This window comes from Bombina bombina, chromosome 1 (assembly GCF_027579735.1).
Source record: "Bombina bombina isolate aBomBom1 chromosome 1, aBomBom1.pri, whole genome shotgun sequence".
In the NCBI taxonomy this organism is placed as follows: domain Eukaryota; kingdom Metazoa; phylum Chordata; class Amphibia; order Anura; family Bombinatoridae; genus Bombina; species Bombina bombina.
Genome location: NC_069499.1, coordinates 1,031,529,126 through 1,031,555,881, shown reverse-complemented (window position 1 = coordinate 1,031,555,881; position 26,756 = coordinate 1,031,529,126). Strand labels below are relative to the sequence as shown.

Sequence of the window (26,756 nt, the reverse complement as noted above, 5' to 3'; positions counted from 1 at the left end):
CGGATCCGTTTAACCCTATATATTTTTTTACTTTGAATATAACGATTTATAAATTCAAAACTAATTGAAAGTTTTAAAAGTTTTTTCAAAATATTAAATTAATCTAATTAAAGCGATATCAACTATATCTATTTTATTGTACATTATTTTTAATTAATTAGTAAAATTGTTATTTTATATTTTTTGACTTGGAGTTGTTTCTTTTTTATACGCTAGCATATGCCATTTAATATATAAAACTCCTCAACTAATTGATATCCTTAAAACAGTTAATCTATAATCAAATATATTTAAAGGGACATTGTACACTAGTTTTTTTCTTTGGATTCATTTATATAGCCCATCTGGTAGTGTTTTTATAAAAATGTATAGTTTTGCTTTTTTTTGTGTGTGCTGATTTTCAGACTCATAACACAAGCTCCACAAAGCTAGATGTATACATGCGTTTACAGACGCCTGTTTATGTTATTTTGTGTTTTCATATACAGGGAAGGTGGGGAGTGTTTGCTATTTTTGTTTACCCAGCCCCTCTCAGTGGGTGTCCCAGACTACCTCATCAACAGTGCTAAATTGGGAGCGTCTAAGGAAGTTTTTAAAAGGTTTATACTGGATTTTTAGATCAGTATCTGTGCATATTCTTCTTTAAAGCAGTGTCTATTAAATGCAGTTATATGAAAATGTAACGAAGAACATGAGGCTTTTCAAATAAAATACAATTAGGAAACCAGGATGATTGAAACTTTTGGTTTGCAAATGCAGTCAAAGAATAGAAGCCATGCTCAAGCCCCATTACCTGTCAGCCTCATCAAGAATCAGCACCTCAATGGAATCTAGGCTAAACGAGGGGCAGTTATGCAGATGGTCGATAAGTCTTCCAGGGGTGGCAATCAAAATATCAGGAGCAGTGCGCAACGCAGCCTCTTGTGATTTTACATCCAGACCACCTAAACAGAGGATATTAAGTCTTAGTCAAGTCATTTTATTTACATGGTCTCGTTTATAATAAAGCATTTGCGAATAAAAAAATAATAACAACCCTGAAAGATGGACAAATACGTATAACACAAACCCTCAAATGTGTGTTATGTAAGAACAGCTCTAGATCAGGTGTCTTAACTCCACATAGGGGGCCACAATGTTCTGCGAGAAGTTATGCTAAAGAATTTGTGTTGTACAGTGCAGCAAATAAAAATGCTCCTAAATGCTAAAATTCTACGATTTAGGATAAACAATTATACTATCTTCAAGGTTATATTCATGAATTGCGTCACCAAATCGTATACAATTTGTGCTGAAACTTACAACATAAAATACTAGTTGTGTGCAAGTCAGGATTTCACATATTTGTTCGTGAATATTTAAATGGGTATATCACAAGGCTAACACGAAAGCAAATATTAAGCTAAAATGTGTTAATATTTTTTTTCCAATGGTAAAATCAATGCTAAATTATGCAATTTGTGCTTTGGATAGCTTAAAAGGACCAGTAAATAGAGAACATTTGCATAATCTACAAATTCATAATAAAGACAATGTAATAGCACTTAGTTTGAACTTTAAAATGAGCAGTAATTTTTTTCTGACAAATTTCAAAGTTATGTCCATTTCCACTCCCCCTTTATCATGTAACAGACATCAGCAATCACAAATGCATATACATATATTCTGTAAATTCTTGCACATGCTCAGTAGGAGCCGCTGCCTTGAAAATATAAATATATAAAAAAAGACTGCACATTTTGTTAATGGAAGCAAATTGGAGATTTGTTTAAAATTACATGCTCTGAGTCATGAAAGTTTAATTTTAGACTTGAGTATCCCTTTAAAGGGGCACACAATACTGCTTGAATTAACAAATACACACACACATTTTATATATATATATATATATATATATATATATATAAATAAATAAATAATTTACCTGTTTTCAATCTATACAAGCACTTTGAAGTTCCCTTCTAAGTCACTACTCGGCATGTGTAAAAGAGTGATTCTTGCTGGTGCACTGTAGAAGAATGCTGATGTTGCCTAGCAACACATTTTACAGCTATTTTAAAGGGACATGAAATGCAATTTTTCTTTCACGATTCAGATAGGGAATACAATTAAAAAAAAAAAAAAAAGTTTGATTTACTTTTATTATCAGATTTGTGTCTCATGTTATTCTTTGTTGAAGCGATATCTTGATAGGTAGCGTGCACATGACTGGAGCACTACATAACAGGAAATAGTGCTGCCATCTAGTGCTCTTGCTAATGTATAACATTGTTGCAAAACAGCTGCCATATAGTGCTTCAGGCACGTGAACTAATGAACGTTAACTTCCTGCTTTTTAACAAAGTAAAACAAGGAATGTGTGGGAAGAGCTGGCGCTAAAAAACTAACCTAAAGCCAAGTACAGGAGGGTACCCCCAAAGAAAACCCCCTAAAGGAAACGGATAGTACAAAGGGTGTGGAGTACTGGCGCTATGCAGCTAGGGACAGTGGAAGTATAGTTTAACAGTATCTGTGATATATATAGGGAAGTGATGGTAATTGATCTATTCAATGTATCATAAAGATGTGACTAAAGATGAGCTCGAAGAAAGCAAATTACAATAGTACAGATTTTAATACATAAAATATTAATATATAGAAATGCTAAAAAACCGAAACAATCGCAGATGTTACTATAGGCACTAATATTGTGCCAAATGTGGTGTCGGATCACACTATACAGTAAAAGAAATAAGACATAAATAAATCCTATATGTGATATGTGACTCAGTTAGTTAAAATACAGGGCTGTATGGTACATGGACTAAATGCATCCTTATGTGAAGGCCTCTAGATATAAGGCAATTCTAATAAGTAAAATGAAGGGCTTAATAATTATAAAAATACTGATAAATACTCTGGACGTCCAAGAGCTAAAAAACAATCGTTAAAAATATAGAATACGTTAAATGTGAGGTTTGCAAACCTGGAGGATTGGTGTATTACCACTTAGATTTTGGGATACATAAAAAGTACCAACATGCCACTCACTCTACATCTAGAATGAGGGGTGCCTGTGGTATCGATGTGCTTTGATAGGAATGGATCGGCTCCCAATTGGCTCACAAAGAAAGCTGTCCTGGCTCCTTGTTTCTTCGTCCACTCCAGCAGCTCTGGTCGATTTCTGCTGGTTGCTCCAGCAGTTGGTCTCTCTCTGTTGCAGACACGCCCGATGGAGTACTTGATATCTGGGTTCTGTGCTGCGTCTGATTGTCACGTAGATGGTCTTGTCTGTTGACACAGCCGATTCCGCCTCCAATGCACTTGATACATACAGTGTATGAGTAAAACCTCTGCCGATGTGGATAATATCCCACAGTAGGTATCAAGGATATTATAAGATCACAGTCAGGCCAGTGGGGAAGTGATATCCCAATGTCAGTTAACTCTAGTGCTGGGCAGTAATAATACAGCCTTAGTGGATGTAAATGTTCATATATAAGTTCTTGCAAAGTCCAGGATAATAAAGGAAAATTGCAGAACAAAGTCAGTAGAGTGTAGCATAGACCAGGCTACAAAATTGTAACACAATCAACGCGTTTCACCCCTCTCCAGGGCCTTTTTCAAGATGTGTCTAGATTGTTAGCAGTGTCTTTTTTAAAGGCTGTAAAAACGTCCCTTATTGGCTCACCAGATAGAGGCATCACTTATGCCAACTGCTCCAGTTAACAATGTCTATGGAGGTGTATACCATATATGTGAACACATATCTCTAATCATTTTTTTTATTATATCATAATCCAATAGGGAAATATTTTTGAGATCATATGGGGATATAAATAGTGTAATAGACTACAACTGTCGTGCATACATGTACATTATGTTCATATGGATGGATGGGTGAAAAATAAAGATTAATACATAAATGGGATAAAATAGATGACTCTTACTGAAACATTTTTAAGTCTAAATCTAATATGCGTGGGGAAAGTAATCTTTTCAACTATAAACACTGCGTTAAATGCACATATAGAAATAACAATAAATTAATAATAAATTGTGTATAAGGGGTAAAATTGCCATAAAAGCATGTATTAGCTTAATATCTCTTAAAAACATATACGTTACAAGATACACATATTAAGAAAATATAATATATATATATATATATATATTTTTAAATGGTATTCAAACCATATATTTAAGAAATAGTAATACCAATGTATGAAAAAAATAATATATGATTAAAAATACCGAAATGTATTTTATTGGTTAATTTTAAATTATATTATTTACAGGAGTGTACGGAATCAGCATACATTAACAGAGTGACATCCAATTCTGAGTTCATTTTGTACATCAATTCTGCCTCTTTTTAAAGCAATTTGGTCTCAAAATAAACCCCTCTCCAATCTGGTTTTACTTTGACTATCCCCCAGAAAGTAAGGTCTTTAAGTATATTGTTATGAATGTCCCTGAAGTGTCGATATAAGTGGGTGTCTTTATTACTTTTTTCAATGAGCCATAAAGTGCTCTCTTAATCTTTCTCTTAGTGTCCTAGTCGTTTTACCCAAATATTGTCTATTGCAGCTGCATTGAATTAGATACACTACCCCCTTATTGGTGCATCTAATTGTATCCCTGATAGTGAATTTTTCACCCGTTTGGCTAGAAAGAACTTCTTTAGTTTTGGAACTGTAGTGACAGGATCTGCAGCAGTGACAGGGATAGAAAGCATTCACTTTATTTCCCAACAGGTTTTTTTTTTGTACAAGACTGGGACTTTTTCCTTTGAACTCACTAGGAGCTAGAAGCCTTTTTAAATGACTTGATAGTCTATAAATGAACCGTGGTCATATGGATAATCACCAATAATGCCAATGTATGAGATGAGCAAGGAAAGAATATCCTTCATAGACAGACATAGCAATTGAATCCAACAACTAACACTAAGACTTACTTTAAGAAAGTAGATTCAAACAATTTCATCCATGCCAAAAGTTGACACCTAACAAAATGGAAAGAAAATATACCTAAAGCACAATTTCTTAGAGTAAGTAAAAACTGCTGTAAGATTATTGAATATGAAGAACAAGCTATAATTCTAAGCATAAGGTTCTCCGGCAGGGGATATGATGAAACGGCCATCACTAGGGAATTTGAGAAAGTTAAGAAAGTAGAAAGACTCCCTCCTACAGTATAAAGATAATAGTAAAGACCCCATAGATTCTAAAGAACAGGATCTGATAGTGCCTTTCATAGCTAACTATAATGGGGAGTATAAGAAAATAGAAAAAATAATTAATAAACATTGGCATATAGTGAGGGAAGACCCCATTTTTGGTATTAAATTATCCATAAGACCACGGTTCATTTATAGACAATCAAGTAATTTGAAAAGGATTCTAGCTCCTAGTGAGTTCAAAGGAAAAAGTCCCAGTCTTGTACAAAAAGACCTGTTGGAAAATGAAGTGAATGCTTTCTATCCACGTCACTGCTGCAGATCCTGTCACTACAGTTCCAAAACTAAAGAATTTCTTTCCAGCCAAACAGGTGGAAAATTCACAATCAGGGATACAATTAGATGCACTGATAAGGGGGTAGAGTATCTAATTCAATGCAGCTGCAATAGACAATATTTGGGCAAAACGACTAGGACACTAAGAGAAAAAATAAGAGCACTTATGGATCATTGAAAAAGGTAATAAAGACACCCACTTATAGACACTTTAGGGACATTCATAACAGACTAAAAGACCTTACTTTCTGGGGGATAGTCAAAGTAAAACCATATTAGAGAGGGGGTAATTTTGAGACCAAATTGCTTAAAAAAAAAAAAAAAAAAAAAAAAAAAAAAAAAGCAGAATATACAAAATGAAAACCCTCCATCCGTTGGGACTTAACTCAGAATTGGATGTCACTCCCTTTATGTATGAATAATATAAGTCCTTTTTGTTGATTCCGTACACTCCTGTAAATAATATAATAAAAAAAATTAAAAAAAATAAAATAAATGTTGGTATTTTTAAATCATATTTTTTCATATATTGGTATTACTATTTCTTAAATATATGGTTTGAATATAAAAATATGTTTTTATATATATATATATTTTTATAATAGCATCTATAATATATTTTTCCATATACATATTTTTTGTGTGATTTTTAAAAAAAAAAATTAAAAAAAATATAATATATATATATATATATATATATATATATATATATATATATATTATTTTAATGTATTTTTTCTTCTTAGTATATATTTGTTAGTACATTTCTTAATATGTGTATCTTAACATATAGGTATATGTTTTAGAGATATTAAGCCAATACATGCTTTTATGGCAATTTTGCCCCTTATACATAAAATTGAATTTATTTTATTATTCATTATTTATTGTTATTTCTATCTGCATTTAACGCAGTGTTTATAGTTGAAAAGATTACATCCCCCACGCAAATTAGATTTAGACTTAAGAATCTTAAGTAAGAGTCATCTATTTTATCCCATTTATGTATTAAAGGGCCACTAAACCCAAAAAATTTATTTTATGATTCAGATAGAAAACACAATTTTAAACAACTTGCTAATTTACTTCTTCTATTATCTAATTTGCTTCATTTTTTTAGATATTCTTTGTTGAAGAAATAGCAATGCACATGGGTGAGCCAATCACATGAGGCATCTATGTGCAGCCACCAATCAGCAGCTACTGAGCCTATCTAGATATGCTTTTCAGCAAAGAATATCAAGAGAATGAAGCAAATTAGATAATAGAAGTAAATTAGAAAGTTGTTTATAATTGCATGCTCTTTCTGAATCACAAAAGAAAAAATGTGGGTTTCATGTCCCTTTAATCTTTATTTTTCACCCATCCATCCATATAAACATATTGTACATGTATGCACGACAGCTGTAGTCTGTTACACTATTTATATCCCCATATCATCCCAAAAATATATTCCTATTGGATTATATGATATGATAAACATAAATAAAATTATTAGAGGTATGTGTTCATATATATTGTATACACGACCTCTTTAGACATTGTTAACTGGAGCAATTAGCATAAGTGATGTCTATCTGGTGAGCCAATAAGGGATGTTTTTACAGCCTTTAAAAAAGGCACTGCTAACAATCTAGACACATCTTGAAAAAGCTCCTGGAGAGGGGTGAAACACTTTGGTTGTATTACTTTATTTGGCAATTTTGTAGCCTGGTATATGCTACACTCTGACTTTGTGCTGCCATTTTCCTTTATTATCCTGGACTTTGCAATAACTTATATATGAACATTTACATCCACTAAGGTTGTATTATTACTGCCCAGCACTAGAGCTGACATTATTATTATTATACTTTATTTATGAAGCGCCAACATATTCCGCAGCGCTGTCCATGGATACAATTCATTTAAATAAAACAATACAAGTCTTGTAAGAGACAGGACAAAATTTACACATACAGGAGGGATTAAGGGCCCTATTCCCGTGGGAATTTACAATCTAGAAGGTAGACATTGGGATATCACTTCCCCACTGGCCTGACTGATCTTCTAATATCCTTGTTACCTACTGTGGGATACTATCCACACCGGCAGACGTTTTACGCATACACTGTATGTATCAAGCGCATCAGAGGCGCAATCAGCTGTGTGTCAGCTGACAAGACCATCTAGGTGACAGACGCAGCACAGAACCCGGAAGTCAAGTACTCCTTCGGGCGCGTCTGCAACAGAGAGAGACCAACTGTTGGAGCAGCCAGCAGAAATCGATTAGAGTCGCTGGAGTGGACGAAGAAACAAGGAGTCAGGTCAGCTTTCTTTGTGAGCCAATTGAGACCCGATCCATTCCTATCAGATCATAAGACTCTATCCAGATCGATACCACAGACACCCCTCACTCTACACGTAGAGTGAGTGGCATGAAGGTACTTTTATGTATCCCAAAATCTAAGTGGTAATACAACAATCCTCCAGGTTTGCAAACCCTACATTTAACGTATTATATATATTTTTAACAATCGTTTTTTAGCTCTTGGATGTCCAGAGTATTAGTTTATCAGTATTTTTATAAGTATTAAGCCCTTCATTTTACCTATTAGAATTGCCTTATATCTAGAGGCCTTTACATAAGGACGCATTTAGTCCACATACCATACAGCCCTGTATTTTCAACTGAGTGTCACATATAGGATTTATTTATATCAGATCTTATTTCTTTTACTCTATAGTGTGATCCGACACCACATTTGGCACAATATTAGTGCCTATAGTAACATCTGCGATTGTATCTGTTTTTTAGCATTTCTATATATTAATATTTTATGTATTAAAATCTGTACTATTGTAATTTGCTTTCTTCAAGCTCATCTTTAGTCACATCTTTTTGATACATTGAATAGATCAATTACCATCACTTCACTATATATATCACAGATACTGTTATACTATACTTCCACTGTCCCTAGCTGCATAGCGCCAGTACTCCACACCCTTTGAACAAAGGACAATAAGAACATTTGATCATTGAAGTAACTTGGAAAGTTGTTTAAAATTGAATGTTCCACCTGAATCAAGAAAGAAAGATGTTGGGTTTTATGTCCCTTTAAGAACAAAAAAATAAATTACCAATAACACCTTTTATTGATTGATTTTAACCACCCTTAATGCCAATGAAATATCTAAATTAAAAATAATAAAAATGGTAGTGGTTGCTTTCAACTGCTTTTTAGTAGAGGTGAAATATGGAAGTTATATTTATTTTAGTGTGGGGGTTATGCTCACACATGTATATATTAGTATATACACACACACAAAACATAATTTGAGTTTATTAATCATTGCTTTGCACCATCTTCTAGTAGATGTGGTATTTTTTTTATTTTAAGCTGTGGACAATAAAAGAAATACTGTCCCATTGTGCATTATAAGAACATGTTAAGTCTGTATGACGAGCATTGCTTTTCACCACCTTATAGAAGTGGTATTTTTAGTTTGTTTCACTGATTCCGTAACTATAAACCATTCTACAAAAGCACACCCAAGCAACCTTTATACCTTGTCTCATTTATTCCTAAACCTCTAGATAGTATGCTCTTTGTAGCAGGGCCTGCTATCTCCTGTATAAAAGTTTAATATTGTTTAAGAACTCTAGATAAAAATGTATTGTATACCTCCATAATAATGTTTATAAATATAAATAATTATAATATAATCTAGTATTTTGCATGACTCCCATGTTTTGAACAAGCATGCCAACTATATATATATATATATATATATATATATATATATATATATATATATATATATATATATATATATATATATATATATATATATATATATATATATATATATATATATATATATATATATATACATACACACACATCATGTGCTACAAACCTCTTTAAGTTTCATATCTGAGAATACTAACCTACAGTCAGGCAGATTGTGACATCTGTAAACTGGGCCAGCTGCTTAGTAACCGAGTGCACTTGGATACCCAGCTCACGGGTTGGTACCAAACACAACACACGTGTCATAGGAGTCTTCTGTGGTTTGTATATCAAACGTTCCAGCACCGGAAGCATAAATGCTGCCGTTTTACCTAAAGTGAGAGGAAAGAAAGAAATAGGTTAACCAAAGTATAACCACCACAACCTGGTCTCATTAATTTCATGTTTCTTGTTTAAGTCTTACCTGTCCCTGTGGCAGCACAAGCACAAATGTCCTTTCCCAAGAGCCCGACAGGGATACATGCTTTTTGAATGGGGGTTGGTTGTGAGAAGCTCATTGCAGAGATTGCCTATGATATAAGAAGAAAATAAAAAAAGGCTGGCTACTTTAAAGGGCCAGTAAACCTAAAAAATATTAGTGCAAGTTTTTTTATTATATAATATCTCCGGTGATTTTTATAAAAATAAGAGGGTTTTCCAGACCCGCCCTCTGTGCTCTACTGAGCGGGTCTGGTTTTTCCGCAGAGCGCATCGGGCCAGCTGTTTAGTCACAGCCCGGCCCGACCGCGCCATTACATTAAATGCAGCTCGTTGTCTGCTGTCAGACAGAGCAGGAGCGAGCTGCATTGAATGTAATGGCACGGTCGGGCCGGGCTGTGACTAAACAGCTGGCCCGATGCGCTCTGCGGAAAAACCAGACCCGCTCAGTAGAGCACATTAAAGCACATATTTTTATAAAAATCACCGGAGATATTATATAATAAAAAACTTGCACTAAAATAATGTTATATAATTCTGCACTATGTGCAGAATTATATAACATTATTTTTTAGGTTTACAGGCACTTTAATGTAAAGGAGATTAAGACAGTGATCCCATACAACAAGGAATAAACTCTACTTCATATTACCTTAAGAAGTGGACGAGATAAATTTATATCCTGAAATGTCAAATTCTCATCAAACTGAGAAGCATCCTCAAAAAAACCTGAATCCTTCTAGAAACAAGGAAAAAAAAAAAAAGTGAGAAACCCTTTAAATAACAGAATTTATGCTTACCTGATAAATTACTTTCTCCAACGGTGTGTCCGGTCCACGGCGTCATCCATAACTTGTGGGATATTCTCTTCCCCAACAGGAAATGGCAAAGAGCACAGCAAAAGCTGTCCATATAGTCCCTCCCAGGCTCCGCCCCCCAGTCATTCGACCGACGGTTAGGAGAAAAAAAAAAGGAGAAACTATAGGGTGCCGTGGTGACTGTAGTGTATAGAGAAAGACATTTTTCAAACCTGATTAAAAAAACAGGGCGTGCCGTGGACCGGACACACCGTTGGAGAAAGTAATTTATCAGGTAAGCATAAATTCTGTTTTCTCCAACATTGGTGTGTCCGGTCCACGGCGTCATCCATAACTTGTGGGAACCAATACCAAAGCTTTAGGACACGGAAGGGAGGGAGCAAATCAGGTTACCTAAACAGAAGGCACCACGGCTTGCAAAACCTGTCTCCCAAAAATAGCCTCCGAAGAAGCAAAAGTATCAAATTTGTAAAATTTGGCAAAAGTGTGCAGAGAAGACCAAGTCGCTGCCTTACATATCTGATCAACAGAAGCCTCATTCTTGAAGGCCCATGTGGAAGCCACAGCCCTAGTAGAGTGAGCTGTGATTCGTTCAGGAGGCTGCCGTCCGGCAGTCTCATAAGCCAATCGGATGATGCTTTTCAGCCAGAAAGAAAGAGGTAGCAGTAGCTTTTTGTCCTCTCCTCTTACCAGAATAAACGACAAACAAAGAAGAAGTTTGTCTGAAATCCTTTGTTGCTTCTAAATAGAACTTTAAAGCACGGACTACATCTAAATTGTGCAACAAACATTCCTTCTTTGAAACTGGATTCAGACACAAAGAAGGAACAACTATTTCCTGGTTAATGTTCTTGTTGGAAACAACTTTTGGAAGAAAACCAGGCTTGGTATGCAAAATAACCTTATCTGAACGGAACACCAGATAGGGTGGGTCACACTGCAAAGCAGATAATTCAGAAACTCTTCTAGCAGAAGAAATAGCAACCAAAAACAAAACTTTCCAAGATAGTAACTTGATATCTATGGAATGTAAAAGTTCAAACGGAACCCCTTGAAGAACTGAAAGAACTAAATTTAGACTCCAGGGAGGAGTCAAGGGTCTGTAAACAGGCTTGATTCTAACCAAAGCCTGTACAAAAGCTTGTACATCTGGCACAGCTGCCAGTCGTTTGTGTAACAAGACAGATAAAGCAGAAATCTGTCCTTTCAGAGAACTCGCTGACAATCCCTTATCCAAACCTTCTTGTAGAAAGGAGAGGATCCTAGGAATTTTAATCTTACTCCAGGAGAATCCTTTGGATTCACACCAACAGATATATCTTTTCCATATTTTATGGTAAATCTTTCTAGTCACAGGTTTTCTGGCTTGGACCAGAGTATCTATCACGGAATCTGAAAACCCACGCTTGGATAAAATCAAGCGTTCAATTTCCAAGCAGTCAGCTGCAGAGAAACTAGATTTGGATGTTCGAATGGACCTTGTACTAGAAGATCCTGTCTCAAAGGTAGCTTCCATGGTGGAGCCGATGACATATTCACCAGGTCTGCATACCAAGTCCTGCGCGGCCACGCAGGAGCTATCAGAATCACTGAGGCCTTCTCCTGTTTGATCCTGGCTACAAGCCTGGGAAGGAGAGGGAACGGTGGAAACGCATAAGCTAGGTTGAACGACCAAGGCGCCACTAATGCATCCACTAGAGTCGCCTTGGGATCCCTGGATCTGGACCCGTAGCAAGGAACCTTGAAGTTCTGACGAGACGCCATCAGATCCATGTCTGGAATGCCCCATAATTGAGTCAACTGGGCAAACACCTCCGGGTGAAGTTCCCACTCCCCCGGATGGAAAGTCTGACGACTCAGATAATCCGCCTCCCAGTTGTCTACTCCTGGGATGGGAATTGCAGATAGGTGGCAGGAGTGATCCTCCGCCCATTTGATGATTTTGGACACCTCTCTCATCGCCAAGGAACTCCTTGTTCCCCCCTGATGGTTGATGTAAGCTACAGTCGTCATGTTGTCTGACTGGAATCTTATGAATCCGGCCTTCGCTAGTTGAGGCCAAGCCCGGAGAGCATTGAATATCGCTCTCAGTTCCAGGATGTTTATCGGGAGAAGAGACTCTTCCCGAGACCATAGACCCTGAGCTTTCAGGGAATCCCAGACCGTGCCCCAGCCTAATAGACTGGCGTCGGTCGTGACAATGACCCACTCTGGTCTGCGGAAACTCATTCCCTGGGACAGGTGATCCTGGGTTAACCACCAACGGAGTGAGTCTCTGGTCATCTGGTCTACTTGAATCATTGGAGACAAGTCTGTATAGTCCCCATTCCACTGCTTGAGCATGCACAGTTGTAATAGTCTTAGATGAATTCGAGCAAAAGGGACTATGTCCATTGCTGCAACCATCAGCCCTACTACTTCCATGCACTGAGCTATGGAAGGCTGCAGAATAGAGTGAAGAACTTGACAAGCGTTTAGAAGCTATGACTTTCTGACTTCTGTCAGGAAGATCTTCATTTCTAAAGAATCTATTATTGTTCCCAAAAAGGGAACTCTTGTCGACGGAGACAGGGAACTCTTTTCTACGTTCACCTTCCACCCGTGAGATCTGAGAAAGGCTAGAACAATGTCTGTATGAGCCTTTGCCTTGGAAAGAGACAACGCTTGAATTAGAATGTCGTCCAGATAAGGTGCCACTGCAATGCCCCTTAGTCTTAGAACCGCTAGAAGGGACCCGAGCACCTTTGTCAAAATTCTGGGAGCAGTGGCTAGTCCGAATGGGAGAGCCACAAACTGATAATGTTTGTCCAGAAAGGCAAACCTTAGGAACTGATGATGAGCTTTGTGGATAGGAATATGTAGATACGCATCCTTTAAATCCATGGTAGTCATATATTGACCCTCCTGGATTGTAGGTAAAATTGTTCGAATGGTTTCCATTTTGAACGATGGAACTCTGAGAAATTTGTTTAGAATTTTTAAATCCAGAATTGGTCTGAAAGTTCCCTCTTTTTTGGGAACTACAAACAGATTTGAGTAAAACCCCTGACCTTGTTCCACAGTTGGAACTGGGTGTATCACTCCCATCTTTAACAGGTCTTCTACACAATGTAAGAATGCCTGTCTCTTTATTTGGTTTGAAGATAAGTGAGACAAGTGGAACCTTCCCCTTGGGGGTAGTTCCTTGAATTCTAGAAAATAACCCTGAGAAACTATTTCTAGTGCCCAGGGATCCTGAACATCTCTTGCCCAAGCCTGAGCAAAGAGAGAGAGTCTGCCCCCTGCTAGATCCGGTCCCGGATCGGGGGCTACCCCTTCATGCTGTTTTGGTAGCAGCAGCAGGCTTCTTGGCCTGTTTACCCTTGCATTGGTTTCCAAGCTGGTTTAGTCTGGGAAGCGTTACCCTCTTGTCTAGAGGCTGCAGAGTTGGAAGCCGGTCCGTTCCTGAAATTGCAAAAGGAACGAAAATTGGACTTTTCTTAGCCTTAAAAGGTCTATCTTGTGGGAGGGCATGGCCCTTTCCCCCAGTGATGTCTGAAATAATCTCTTTCAATTCTGGCCCAAAAAGGGTCTTACCTTTGAAAGGGATATTAAGCAATTTTGTCTTGGAAGATACGTCTGCCGACCAAGACTTTAGCCAGAGAGCTCTGCGCGCCACAATTGCAAACCCTGAATTTTTCGCCGCTAACCTCGCTAACTGCAAAGCGGCGTCTAAAATAAAGGAATTAGCTAACTTAAGTGCGTGAATTCTGTCCATGACTTCCTCATACGGAGTCTCCCTACTGAGCGACTTTTCCAGTTCCTCGAACCAGAACCACGCCGCTGTAGTGACAGGAATAATGCACGAAATAGGTTGAAGGAGGTAACCTTGCTGTACAAAAATCTTTTTAAGCAAACCCTCCAATTTTTTATCCATAGGATCTTTGAAAGCACAATTGTCCTCAATAGGAATGGTCGTGCGCTTGGCTAGTGTAGAAACCGCCCCCTCGACCTTAGGGACTGTTTGCCATAAGTCCTTCCTGGGGTCGACCATAGGGAACAATTTCTTAAATATAGGAGGAGGGACAAAAGGTATGCCTGGCTTCTCCCACTCCTTATTCACTATGTCCGCCACCCGTTTAGGTATTGGAAAAGCATCAGGGTGCACCGGGACCTCTAGGAACTTGTCCATCTTGCACAATTTTTCTGGGATGACCAGATTGTCACAATCATCCAGAGTAGATAGCACCTCCTTAAGTAATGCGCGGAGATGCTCTAATTTAAATTTAAATGTCACAACATCAGGTTCTGCCTGTTGAGAAATTCTTCCTGTATCAGAAATTTCCCCATCTGACAAACCCTCCCTCACTGCCACTTCAGATTGGTGTGAGGGTATGACAGAAAAATTATCATCAGCGCCCTCCTGCTCTACAGTGTATAAAACAGAGCAATCGCGCTTTCTCTGAAATGCTGGCATTTTGGATAAAATATTAGCTATGGAGTTATCCATTACTGCCGTCAATTGTTGCATAGTAACAAGCATTGGCGCGCTAGAAGTACTAGGGGTCGCCTGCGCGGGCATAACTGGTATAGACACAGAAGGAGATGATGTAGAACTATGTCTACTTCCTTCATCTGAGGAATCATCCTGGGCAACCTTACTATTTGTGACAGTACTGTCCTTACTTTGTTTGGACGCTATGGCACAATTATCACACATATTTGAAGGGGAACCACATTGGCTTCCATACATACAGAACATGATCTATCTGAAGGTACAGACATGTTAAACAGGCTTAAACTGGTTAATAAAGCACAAAAACCGTTTTTAAACAAAACCGTTACTGTCTCTTTAAATGTTAAACAGGGCACACTTTATTACTGAATATGTGAAAAACTATGAAGGAATTATCCAATCTTTACCAAATTTTCACCACAGTGTCTTAATGCATTCAAAGTATTGCACCCCAATTCAAGCTGTTAACCCTTAAAATGTGGAAACCAGAGCTGTTTGCAATTTTAACCCCCCTACAGTCCCAGCCACAGCCTTTGTTGCGACTTCACCAATCCCAGGGGGGTATACGATACCAATTGAAGCCTTCTAGGAACGTTTTCAGTGAATACCAGACCTTCACACATGCAGCTGCATGTACTATACTCAAAAGTAACTGCGCAATAATTGCGCGAAAATGAGGCTCTGCCTACTACAGTGAAAGGCCCTTCCTGACTGGGAAGGTGTCTTAACAAGTGCCTGGCTCTAAAAACGTTCCCCAATATTACAAAGTGTGAAATTCACTTCAAACTGCATATAATACTTAAATAAAGCAATCGATTTAGCCCCTAAAAGTGTCCACCAGTATATAGCCCATAATAAGCCCTTTATTCTGTTTGAGTCTAAGAAAATGGCTTACCGATTCCCATGAGGGAAAAATGACAGCCTTCCAGCATTACACAGTCTTGTTAGAAAAATGTCTAGTCATAACTTGAGCAGAAAAGTCTGCAAACTGTTCCCCCCAACTGAAGTTCTCTCAGCTCAACAGTCCTGTGTGGGAACAGCAACGGATTTTAGTTACTGCTGCTAAAATCATACTCCTCTTTTAAACAGAACTCTTCATCTCTTTCTGTTTCAGAGTAAATAGTACATACCAGCACTATTTTAAAATAAACTCTTGATAGAAGAATAAAAAACTACAACTAAACACCACATACTCTTCACCATCTCCGTGGAGATGCTACTTGTTCAGAGCGGCAAAGAGAATGACTGGGGGGGCGGAGCCTGGGAGGGACTATATGGACAGCTTTTGCTGTGCTCTTTGCCATTTCCTGTTGGGGAAGAGAATATCCCACAAGTTATGGATGACGCCGTGGACCGGACACACCAATGTTGGAGAAAAAGAGATATTTAAAACAGACATTTCACTTTTCACTTATTATAGATAGCTTTCTTTTAGGCTATACATGCTAATATTTTATTCCTACAATTCAGAAAATTTACAGAAACCTGTAATAAATTAGGAAGTATTCTTCAGGATGGCAGTTCACACTTGAGGATTCTATACAAATGCTGAAACAGCCTCATATTATCTGTTGTATTTTATGTAAATCCTAGTGGGAAAGCCTGCCCAGAGGGCAGTCTATTGTGGGGACTGAACCACCCTGCCATTTTCGGAATCCATCTGGATGGTGGTGAAATAATCCATCTGCCATTAGGCTGCATCCAGGTGGATTCCAAATATAGCAGGGTGGCGAAAGAATCCACCTGGATGCAGCCTAATGGCAGATGGATTATTTCACCACCCCTTTTGCTCTCTCTCCCCCCACTACTCTCTTTTGCTTTCTCCCCCCCCCACTCTTGCTTTCTCCCCCCCCCCACTCTTGCTTTCTCCCCCCCCCCACTCTTTTGCTCTCTCTCCCCCCCACTCTCTTTTGCTCTCTCTCCCCCCCACTCTCTTTTGCTCTCTCTCCCCCCCACTCTCTTTTGCTCTCTCTCCCCCCCCCTCACTCTCTTTTGCGCTCTCCCCCCCCACTCTCTTTTGCGCTCTCTCCCCCCCCCTACTCTCTTTTGCGCTCTCTCCCCCCCTACTCTCTTTTGCGCTCTCTCTCCCCCCCTACTCTCTTTTGCGCGCTCTCCCCCCCCCTACTCTCTTTTGCGCTCCCCCCCCCCCTACTCTCTTTTGCGCTCTCCCCCCCCTACTCTCTTTTGCGCTCTCTCCCCCCCCCCCTACTCTCTTTTGCGCTCTCTCCCCCCGCTACTCTCTTTTGCTCTCATTTCTCATCGATCATGCTCCGGCTCCATATGCGCAGATGCCTGAAGCTTGGAGCTCCTGAAGTTGTCTCGCGTTGAGGTGGCTACTCGCACATCCAACATTCCTTTGAGGATGCGTGCGCAACTGCCGACGGTGACAGATGCGTTACAAACGCGATAATAGCTTATATAGCAACAGAAGTCCATATATAATGCTTAATGCCTCCGCTTACTTGTGTTTATGCAAAATAATTTAAAGCTTAGATGGACAAGGAAAATAGCATTTCTAAATGGGGGGGGGGGGGGGGGGAGTGGAAGAATTTAACCATATTTAAATGTATAATAACATTAGCAGGAAATTCCTTTTTCCATGTAACATCATTATACATGCTCACAGGCCAATAAGAGACAGCTTTCACAGCTGTATTGATAGCATGGACAAAGCTCCATAAATTTAAATATATATATATATATATATATATATATATATATATATATATATATATATATATATATATATATATATATATATATATATATATATATATATATATATATATATATATATATATATATTTATATTAAAAAAAAAGTTGACACTAGAGAATTTGATTATTCAGAAAAAATTAAATGCATCTAATAAAAAACAAACTTGGTATTCATGGCCAATTAACATGACCAACATTACAGTACTAGACAAACGCCACAAAAAATTGCAGCACCATCATCAAGTAATGAAATCCTCATGGCTTTATTGGTCCAAAAAACATGATGTTTTGGGCTTACTTGCCGCCCCTTAATCATATGGACCATATGATTAAGGGCAAGTGAGCCCAAAACGTCATGTTTTTTTGACCAATAAAGCCATGAGGATTTCAATACTTGATGGTGCTGCTGTATTTTTGTGGAGCCGGGAGCAGTGGCTCTAACAGTTTGCACGTCAGTGTGGTGCATTGGTGCTGGTGAGACTATTTGTTTGAAGACTAGACATAATACCACTGATATGCAACAGATGTTACATTTATTTACACACAATAGATATAAAAAATCTAGGCTATTTATTGTTATATAAATTCAAGAAGTTTACCTGGTCATTTTTTTTCTTTTTCTTCTCCTTAATTCTCAGAGTATCTGAAATATGAATAGCATTAGTTAGTCTGCATGAACGATGGAGTGAATTAAAGGGACAGTCAAGTAAAAAACAAAAAAAAAACATGATTCAAATAGGGCATGCAATTTTAAACAACTTCCCAATTTACTTTTATCACCAACTTTGCTTTGTTCTCTTGGAATTCTGAATTGAAAGCTAAACCTAGGAGGTTCATATTCTAATTTCTTAGACTTTGAAGGCCACCTCTAATCTGAAAGCATTTTGACAGTTTTTTAACCACTAGAGGGCGTTAGTTCATGTATTGAGCTCACGCACTTGAAGCTCCTAGGAGTGAGCACTGATTGGCTAAAAGGCAAGTCTGTCAAAAGATATAAGAAAATAAGGGGGCAGTTTGCAGAGGCATGGATTCAAGGTAATTACAGAGGTAAAATGTGTATTATTCTAACAGTGTTGGTTATGCAAAACTGGGGAATGAGTAATAAAGGAATTCCCTATCTTTTTAAACAACAAAAATCCTGGTGTTGACTGTCCCTTTAAGGGAACAAAAGGTGAGAGCAGTAATATGAAAAGCATTAGTCAGCATGAACGATGGAGTAAATTAAAGGGACACTGTACCCAAAATGTTTCTTTCGCGATTCAGATTGAGCATGGCATTTTAAGCAACTTTCTAATTTACTCCTATTATCAAATTTTCTTTATTCTCTTGGTATCTTTATTTGAAATGCAAGAATGTAAGTTTAGATGCCGGCCCATTTTTGGTGAACAACCTGGGTTGTCCTTGCTGATTGGTGGATAAATTCATCCACCAATAAAAAAAGTGCTGTCCAGAGTACTGAAACCAAAAAAAGCTTAGATGCCTTCTTTTTCAAATAAAGATAGCAAGAGAATGAAGAAAAAATGATAATAGGAGCAAATTAGAAAGTTGCTTAAAATTGCATGCTCTTTCTGAATTACAAAATAAAAAATTTGGGTTCAGTGTCCCTTTAATTGTTAGAAAGATACTACTGACAGCCTTTTATCACGTTTTATTAGCTTTTCACAATAATAGACTGCTAATTCACATGTGCCATATAGTTAACACGTGCCATATAGATAACCATGTTCTCTCTCCTGTGGAATTGTTCAGAAATCAGCACTAATTGGCTAAAATGCAAGTCAATAGATAAATAGCCATGTGATCAGGGGGCTGTCAAGAGGCTTAGATACAAGGTAATCACAGAGGTTACAATTATATTAATATAATAACTATGTTTTCTGTGCAAAACTGAGCAATTGGTAATAATGGGATTATCTATCTTTTCAAACACTAACACATTTGGAGTAGACTATAGCCCTAAAAGTGGTGCAAATTAGTTTTAGAATAGAAGCATTTTTGCAGTATACTTGTATTAGCAAAATGCTTCTTGTAAAACCTATGGCCATTTCAGGTGCAAGTGCCTGTGAACTAGCATTCAAGCTTTTCACCTGCTCACATGGATCCCAGCATGCTGACCCCCCCCCCCTTTTTTTTTTTTTTGTACTGCAGAATCTGTTGGTGTGTTGCAACTAAAAAAAGTGCTGTCCAGAGTTCTGAAGCAAGAAAAAAACGTAGATGCCTTCTTTTTCAAATAAAGATAGCAAGAGAACGAAGAAAAATTGATAATAGCAGTATGGGTACAGTGTCCCTTTAAGGGGAAAAAGGAAACAGCAGGTTTATTACAACTACTAGACAGATTAGTACCAGCTTTTGTTAGCACACTCTCTTCTTCGGAAGAAAATTCTTCCTTGCTCATCTCATCTTCTTCCTCCTCATCATCATCATCATCACCACCAGACAAATTTTTTTCCTCCACATTATCTGATACTTTTGTATCTATCTCTGTCTTGTCCTATAAGAATAAGAGCTCTAAGCATTTTTTTTTTAATTGGTCTGAAATACTTGAGAAATCCTTTATGGATTACTCACCTGGACTTTCCTTTTTTTCCTCACGGCTTCTATCTTCGCATCCAAACTGGTAGCTGTTCTCTAAAGGAACATTAACGAATTACAAACATGAATAGGTTTTCTTACAAGCGTCCTTGTTTTCTTTAAACACAGACACAAGATATAAAAGTGGCACCAATTATGTTACATTCCATCGGAGGTGGCACCTGACCTTTTTCAGCTGCTTCATGACATCGGCCATCACCCAACTGTCATCACTCTGTCCATCCCGCTCCCCAAACATGAAGTCTGCATTGAAGTCCTCACTCCGCCCAGCATGGGCCTTTTTCTTTTTGTTTAGGACAATTTTCTGATCCTGTAGGTCGGAAACAAAACACAGGACATGTATCAGCACTAAACACCTTAAAGTGAAGGTAAAGTCAAACGCTCTATTATAAACAATTATAGATATCAAGGCAAATAAATGTAAGTTTCATTCATCAATATTCCAAAAATATATATTACCTGAGATATCTTATTTTATTGTCATGTAATCGGCTTTCCGAAAATCAACCCGTACAATGTTTTTTTTTTTTAGAAAGAACTATCGCGTGGTTGAGCCATCCAATTGATTCTTTGGCCGTTAGGCGGCCGTCAAATTTCGTCATCAACAGATGGGTCTATATGCGCAACATTTTCTACTTCTCATTTTCCAAGTGCGCGCATCCTCATTTCGCGCATGCGCATTATAAACTTTAGGTAGTAGTCATAGCAGGAGCTGCCGAGGAACTTGCTAAGTATTTTCGCATGCGCAGTAGAGAGCGACAACCGGGATTAACGCATGTGCAAAGATCGCTGAGAACAAATGATGCGCATGCGCCGTTATTCCATGCTCGATGTGCACGAGCGTAGTAGACACGTATAGAGCGGGTGGGACCGCTCTATAAGTCACAGTATCATAAACCCGGAACTTGAGGATGGGAGGAAAATCTGCACGGAACGGTAACAAAACTATTGTTAGAAAAATACCTAAATAACTAAATATTTGTAAAAAACAAACCTAGCGACTGGATTAGAGTTATTAAAAGGATCCTAAATACCATTGCTGCTTAACAAAACTTTACCTTCACTTTAATTAACCTTTGCATATGCCCAGTTGTTATTAAATTCTTATTATTTTTAGTTGCAACACACCAACAGATTCTGCAGTACAAACAAAAAAGGGAGGGGGGGGGGTCAGCATGCTGGGATCCATGTGAGCAGGTGAAAAGCTTGAATGCTAGTTCACAGGCACTTGCACCTGAAATGGCCATAGGTTTTACAAGAAGCATTTTGCTAATACAAGTATACTGCAAAAATGCTTCTATTCTAAAACTAATTTGCACCATTTTTAGGGCTATATTCTACTCCAAATGTGTTAGTGTTTGAAAAGATAGATAATCCCATTATTACCAATTGCTCAGTTTTGCGCAGAAAACAGTTATTATATTAATATACTTTTAACCTCTGTAATTACCTTGTATCTAAGCCTCTTGACAGCCCCCTGATCACATGGCTATTTATCTATTGACTTGCATTTTAGCCAATTAGTGCCGATTTCTGAACAATTCCACAGGAGAGAGAACATGTTTATCTATATGGCACATGTGAATTAGCAGTCTATTGTTGTGAAAAGCTAATAAAACGTGATAAAAGGCTGTCAGTAGTATATTTCTAACAATTAAAGGGACACTGAACCCAAATTTTTTATTTTGTAATTCAGAAAGAGCATGCAATTTTAAGCAACTTTCTAATTTGCTCCTATTATCATTTTTCTTCATTCTCTTGCTATCTTTATTTGAAAAAGAAGGCATCTAAACTTTTTTTGGTTTCAGTACTCTGGACAGCACTTTTTTTATTGGTGGATGAATTTATCCACCAATCAGCAAGGACAACCCAGGTTGTTCACCAAAAATGGGCCGGCATTTAAACTTACATTTGTGCATTTCAAATAAAGATACCAAGAGAATGAAGAAAATTTGATAATAGGAGTAAATTAGAAAGTTGCTTCGAATTTCATGCTCAATCTGAATCACGAAAGAAAATTTTTGGTTACAGTGTCCCTTTAACCCTCTAAATTACTGCCTGTTTCCAAGTATATTAATAAAACAATGTTGGTTGTGCAAAGCTAGGGAATGGGTAGAAAATGCTTTATCTATTTTTTTTTAACAATAACAATGTTGGTGTTGACTGTCCCTTTAATAGCACATGAAACAGTTTATTTCATGATTCAGATAGAGCATTGAGCAGCGTTTCAATTTACTTGTATTACCATCTAAATAAATAAAGCAAATGCGGTATCTTTTTTTTTTAATGCAGCAATGCACTACTGGGAGCTAGGTAAGCTCCTAAGAAGAGACGTGTGTGTGTTGCCACCAATCAACAACTAATAGTGCATTGCAGCTAGCCTACCTTTTCAACAAAGGATACAAGAAAAAAGCAAATTAGATAAAAGTAAACTAACCTTATTTTTTTTTTCAAAATATGCATGCTCTCTCTGAATCACGGAAATGTAATGTTGACTTTACTATCAATTTAGTTATGAATAGCTACAAAAAAATAAGCAAAATGCTTTTAATATTTATTCTTCCTGTTTTCCCATTCAGAAAAGTATTTATTTAAAATGGATCCAGAAAGGCTGGGTTAAGGCTGCAAGTTGTTGACTCTGTTACATAGTAATTAGTTATAAAGCGTAAATAGCAAACGAGACAAGATTATACAATTATATGTGTTTTTAAAATCTAGAGGATCTTCCTCATAAATCATTAATGGCTATACACACTCTCGTCACCCATATACCCACTTTCCCCACTTTAATACGTCAATGTCACACATTCCTATGAACACACACTGTTGCTACCCCATGGATTATTGTAAGTACACACACAATTGTCACTAGTCTATCTCAGTCTGCCCCTTGTTGTATCACATGACACACGTCTCCCACATCATGATCACCTCTTCCTCCTCCTCAGATTCGGGCTCCTCTGGGATTTCATCATCGTCCAGGATGGTCCCAACCAGATCCAGCTCCGCCAGCATCTTGCTTACATGAATTTCCAGGCACAGGTTTTGCAAGCAGTAAAGATCTCTCCCACTATTTTTGCCCACGTGTGTTCCCCAGCTACACACAGGAAGCTCTCCACGCACATACCCCGCCCATTCCGGAAATTTGCTCAGGGCTTGTGCGACGCTTTAAAAGAAACGCATAAAATATTGTAGCTAAAGAGTACAGCGCTCCCTGGTGGTATTGATAAAACATAGCATCGAGTAGTCTAAACGTCAGTGCTTTATTACCAGTAGTAGAACACACGATAGGCTGACGTTTACGTATATAAACATTTTCTTTTCTGCACCGACCGAAACGGTTCTTGAGGGGAAAAATGAAAACGTGTGTGGTCACTAAATAAAGGGATGTACTAAAAGGAATGACAAGGGTGAATGACAAAATGGAATGCCCATAGTCTTTAATTAGAATTAAATTAGAAGTGTTGAAAATACGAGACATATCAACTAGATATTTACCAGATATGTTCCACAGGTACAGTAGCATATTCTGAAAGTGAGATTACTTCAGATTATAGCTGCTTTCTATGGAATGACAAGTGAATGACAAAAAGGAATGCCCATAGACTATAATGGGATTACATTTAAAAGTGCTATAGCTAAATAAATTGCCATAAATATACAGCATAAATTGGCAACAAAAGATGCTAGGTCTGATTTTTAAACGATCATTGGTTTATAATCAGATACTAACACACAGGTTTTGTTTACCATTATAGTGTCTTTATTTCTATATTTAATATTTATTTTTAATTTTGACCAGAACCTTAAAAATACCTGCCATAGGCCAGATTACAAGTGGCATACTAAATTATACTAAATAAATGGACTCAAAGAAAAAAAAAATCACACCTATTCGAAATCAAAAGTAAAAAGTGCGCAAGCAAAAGACTGAGATGCACTAACATACAAAGACACATACACAAAAGAGAGAAATAACTAGGCACATGCAGTATGTTGCAAATTCGCAAAGTCACCTTTTGGCTATGGCTATTTCCCACCAAACCCTGATTCAGCTTCAAACCCGGATACAAAAATGGAAACTCAAACTGTCAGGGTCATTCCCGGGGTTCTCTTATATTTGCCTACTGTGTTACTTTATCCTACCTATGTAACACATTTGGACAGATAGAGCACTTTCATTTCCGCCATTTTAGTTTGAAACGGAGGCTGATGTCAAAATATTGATCGGATAGTAATATTTGACTGTTTGGAGTGCAGATCTCGCTCAAACATAAAACATTAAAACATAAACACAAAATATTATGTATGTTAGCTTGTGATGATAGCATTAATTTTATAACTATTTTTTTCAGGGTTCAGATATGTTGCCATTATTTTTTTTACATAGCCTGAAAAATACATTTATAAAATGAACGCTATCATCACAAGCTAATACTATACAAATATTTGGTGTTTATGTTTTAATTAATTATGTTTGAGCGAGATCTGCACTCAAAACAGCAAAATATAAGGTGGTAGGAAAAGTATACAGAATACGATCACTATTTAAACATCAGCCTCCTTTTGAAACAAATATAGCGGATATGAAAGTTCTCTGTCTAGATGTAGGCTTGGCCGTACGTGTTACGTAAGTAGGACAATGTAACAAGGTAGGCAAATATAACAGAACACCGGACAGGTGGCAACCACATTTTCGCTAATTCCACTTAGCAGGATATTTGCCAAGCGCTGATTAGCTGTTACTTGCTGGTGGAGTAGTTCCTAATTTTCATAGTGTAGGCATTCTTAATCAGACACATATATGCGCTCCACCGTAATTCCCCCATCTCCACTAACCACTATCTTTTTTGCCTCCACCTAGGGGTTCAAGCAGGACAAAGTCCCCTTGTAAATCTCATTCCTCGAGGTTCACTTGGGGTGGATGCCAGAGGATCATTGGGGTGCTGCGCTGATCCTAGATTCTCTGGCATTCACCCCAAGTGAACCTCAATTGCCGCTTTAAAAACAAACACATATGAAAAATACATATAGTATGTCAGGGTTCTTATAACAGAACATTATTCAAAGCATTTCTTTAAACAGCATATGTATTTTTCATATGTGTCCATTTTTAAAGCGGCAATATGGTCAGCCTTGGTATGAGGTTTACAAGGGGGGCTTTGCCCCCTTGAACAACCCAAACTGAGGGGAAAAAAAGATAGTGGAGGTGGGGAAATTTCGGTGGAGCGTATATACAGGGAGTGCAGAATTATTAGGCAAGTTGTATTTTTGAGGATTAATTTTATTATTGAACAACAACCATGTTCTCAATGAACCCAAAAAAACATTAATATCAAAGCTGAATAGTTTTGGAAGTAGTTTTTAGTTTGTTTTTAGTTATAGCTATTTTAGGGGGATATCTGTGTGTGCAGGTGACTATTACTGTGCATAATTATTAGGCAACTTAACAAAAAACAAATATATACCCATTTCAATTATTTATTTTTACCAGTGAAACCAATATAACATCTCAACATTCACAAATATACATTTCTGACATTCAAAAACAAAACAAAAACAAATCAGTGACCAATATAGCCACCTTTCTTTGCAAGGACACTCAAAAGCCTGCCATACATGGATTCTGTCAGTGTTTTGATCTGTTCACCATCAACATTGCGTGCAGCAGCAACCACAGCCTCCCAGACACTGTTCAGAGAGGTGTACTGTTTTCCCTCCTTGTAAATCTCACATTTGATGATGGACCACAGGTTCTCAATGGGGTTCAGATCAGGTGAACAAGGAGGCCATGTCATTAGATTTTCTTCTTTTATACCCTTTCTTGCCAGCCACGCTGTGGAGTACTTGGACGCGTGTGATGGAGCATTGTCCTGCATGAAAATCATGTTTTTCTTGAAGGATGCAGACTTCTTCCTGTACCACTGCTTGAAGAAGGTGTCTTCCAGAAACTGGCAGTAGGACTGGGAGTTGAGCTTGACTCCATCCTCAACCCGAAAAGGCCCCACAAGCTCATCTTTGATGATACCAGCCCAAACCAGTACTCCACCTCCACCTTGCTGGCGTCTGAGTCGGACTGGAGCTCTCTGCCCTTTACCAATCCAGCCACGGGCCCATCCATCTGGCCCATCAAGACTCACTCTCATTTCATCAGTTCATAAAACCTTAGAAAAATCAGTCTTGAGATATTTCTTGGCCCAGTCTTGACGTTTCAGCTTGTGTGTCTTGTTCAGTGGTGGTCGTCTTTCAGCCTTTCTTACCTTGGCCATGTCTCTGAGTATTGCACACCTTGTGCTTTTGGGCACTCCAGTGATGTTGCAGCTCTGAAATATGGCCAAACTGGTGGCAAGTGGCATCTTGGCAGCTGCACGCTTGACTTTTCTCAGTTCATGGGCAGTTATTTTGCGCCTTGGCTTTTCCACA

General features: G+C 37.8%; 1 protein-coding gene across 2 annotated transcripts in view; it reads right to left on the bottom strand.

Moving 5' to 3' along the window:
- The window catches only part of DDX27 (DEAD-box helicase 27), an 86,925-nt gene extending 63,465 nt beyond the window's left edge, over positions 1–23,460 (bottom strand). The window contains exons 1-9 of one of the 2 annotated variants that reach the window (XM_053719411.1): positions 23,265–23,460; positions 20,500–20,643; positions 20,310–20,369; positions 20,085–20,232; positions 18,341–18,384; positions 10,364–10,450; positions 9,698–9,803; positions 9,432–9,605; positions 794–944 (exon numbers count right to left, since the gene is read on the bottom strand). In XM_053719411.1, the coding sequence (XP_053575386.1) occupies positions 794–944; positions 9,432–9,605; positions 9,698–9,803; positions 10,364–10,450; positions 18,341–18,384; positions 20,085–20,232; positions 20,310–20,369; positions 20,500–20,643; positions 23,265–23,348 (998 nt within the window). In that variant the 5' untranslated portion in view covers positions 23,349–23,460. The remainder of the gene's footprint in view (positions 1–793; positions 945–9,431; positions 9,606–9,697; positions 9,804–10,363; positions 10,451–18,340; positions 18,385–20,084; positions 20,233–20,309; positions 20,370–20,499; positions 20,644–23,264) is intronic. The other variant, XM_053719447.1, reaches the window with a different exon arrangement.
- Between the last annotated feature and the right edge of the window lie 3,296 nt (positions 23,461–26,756).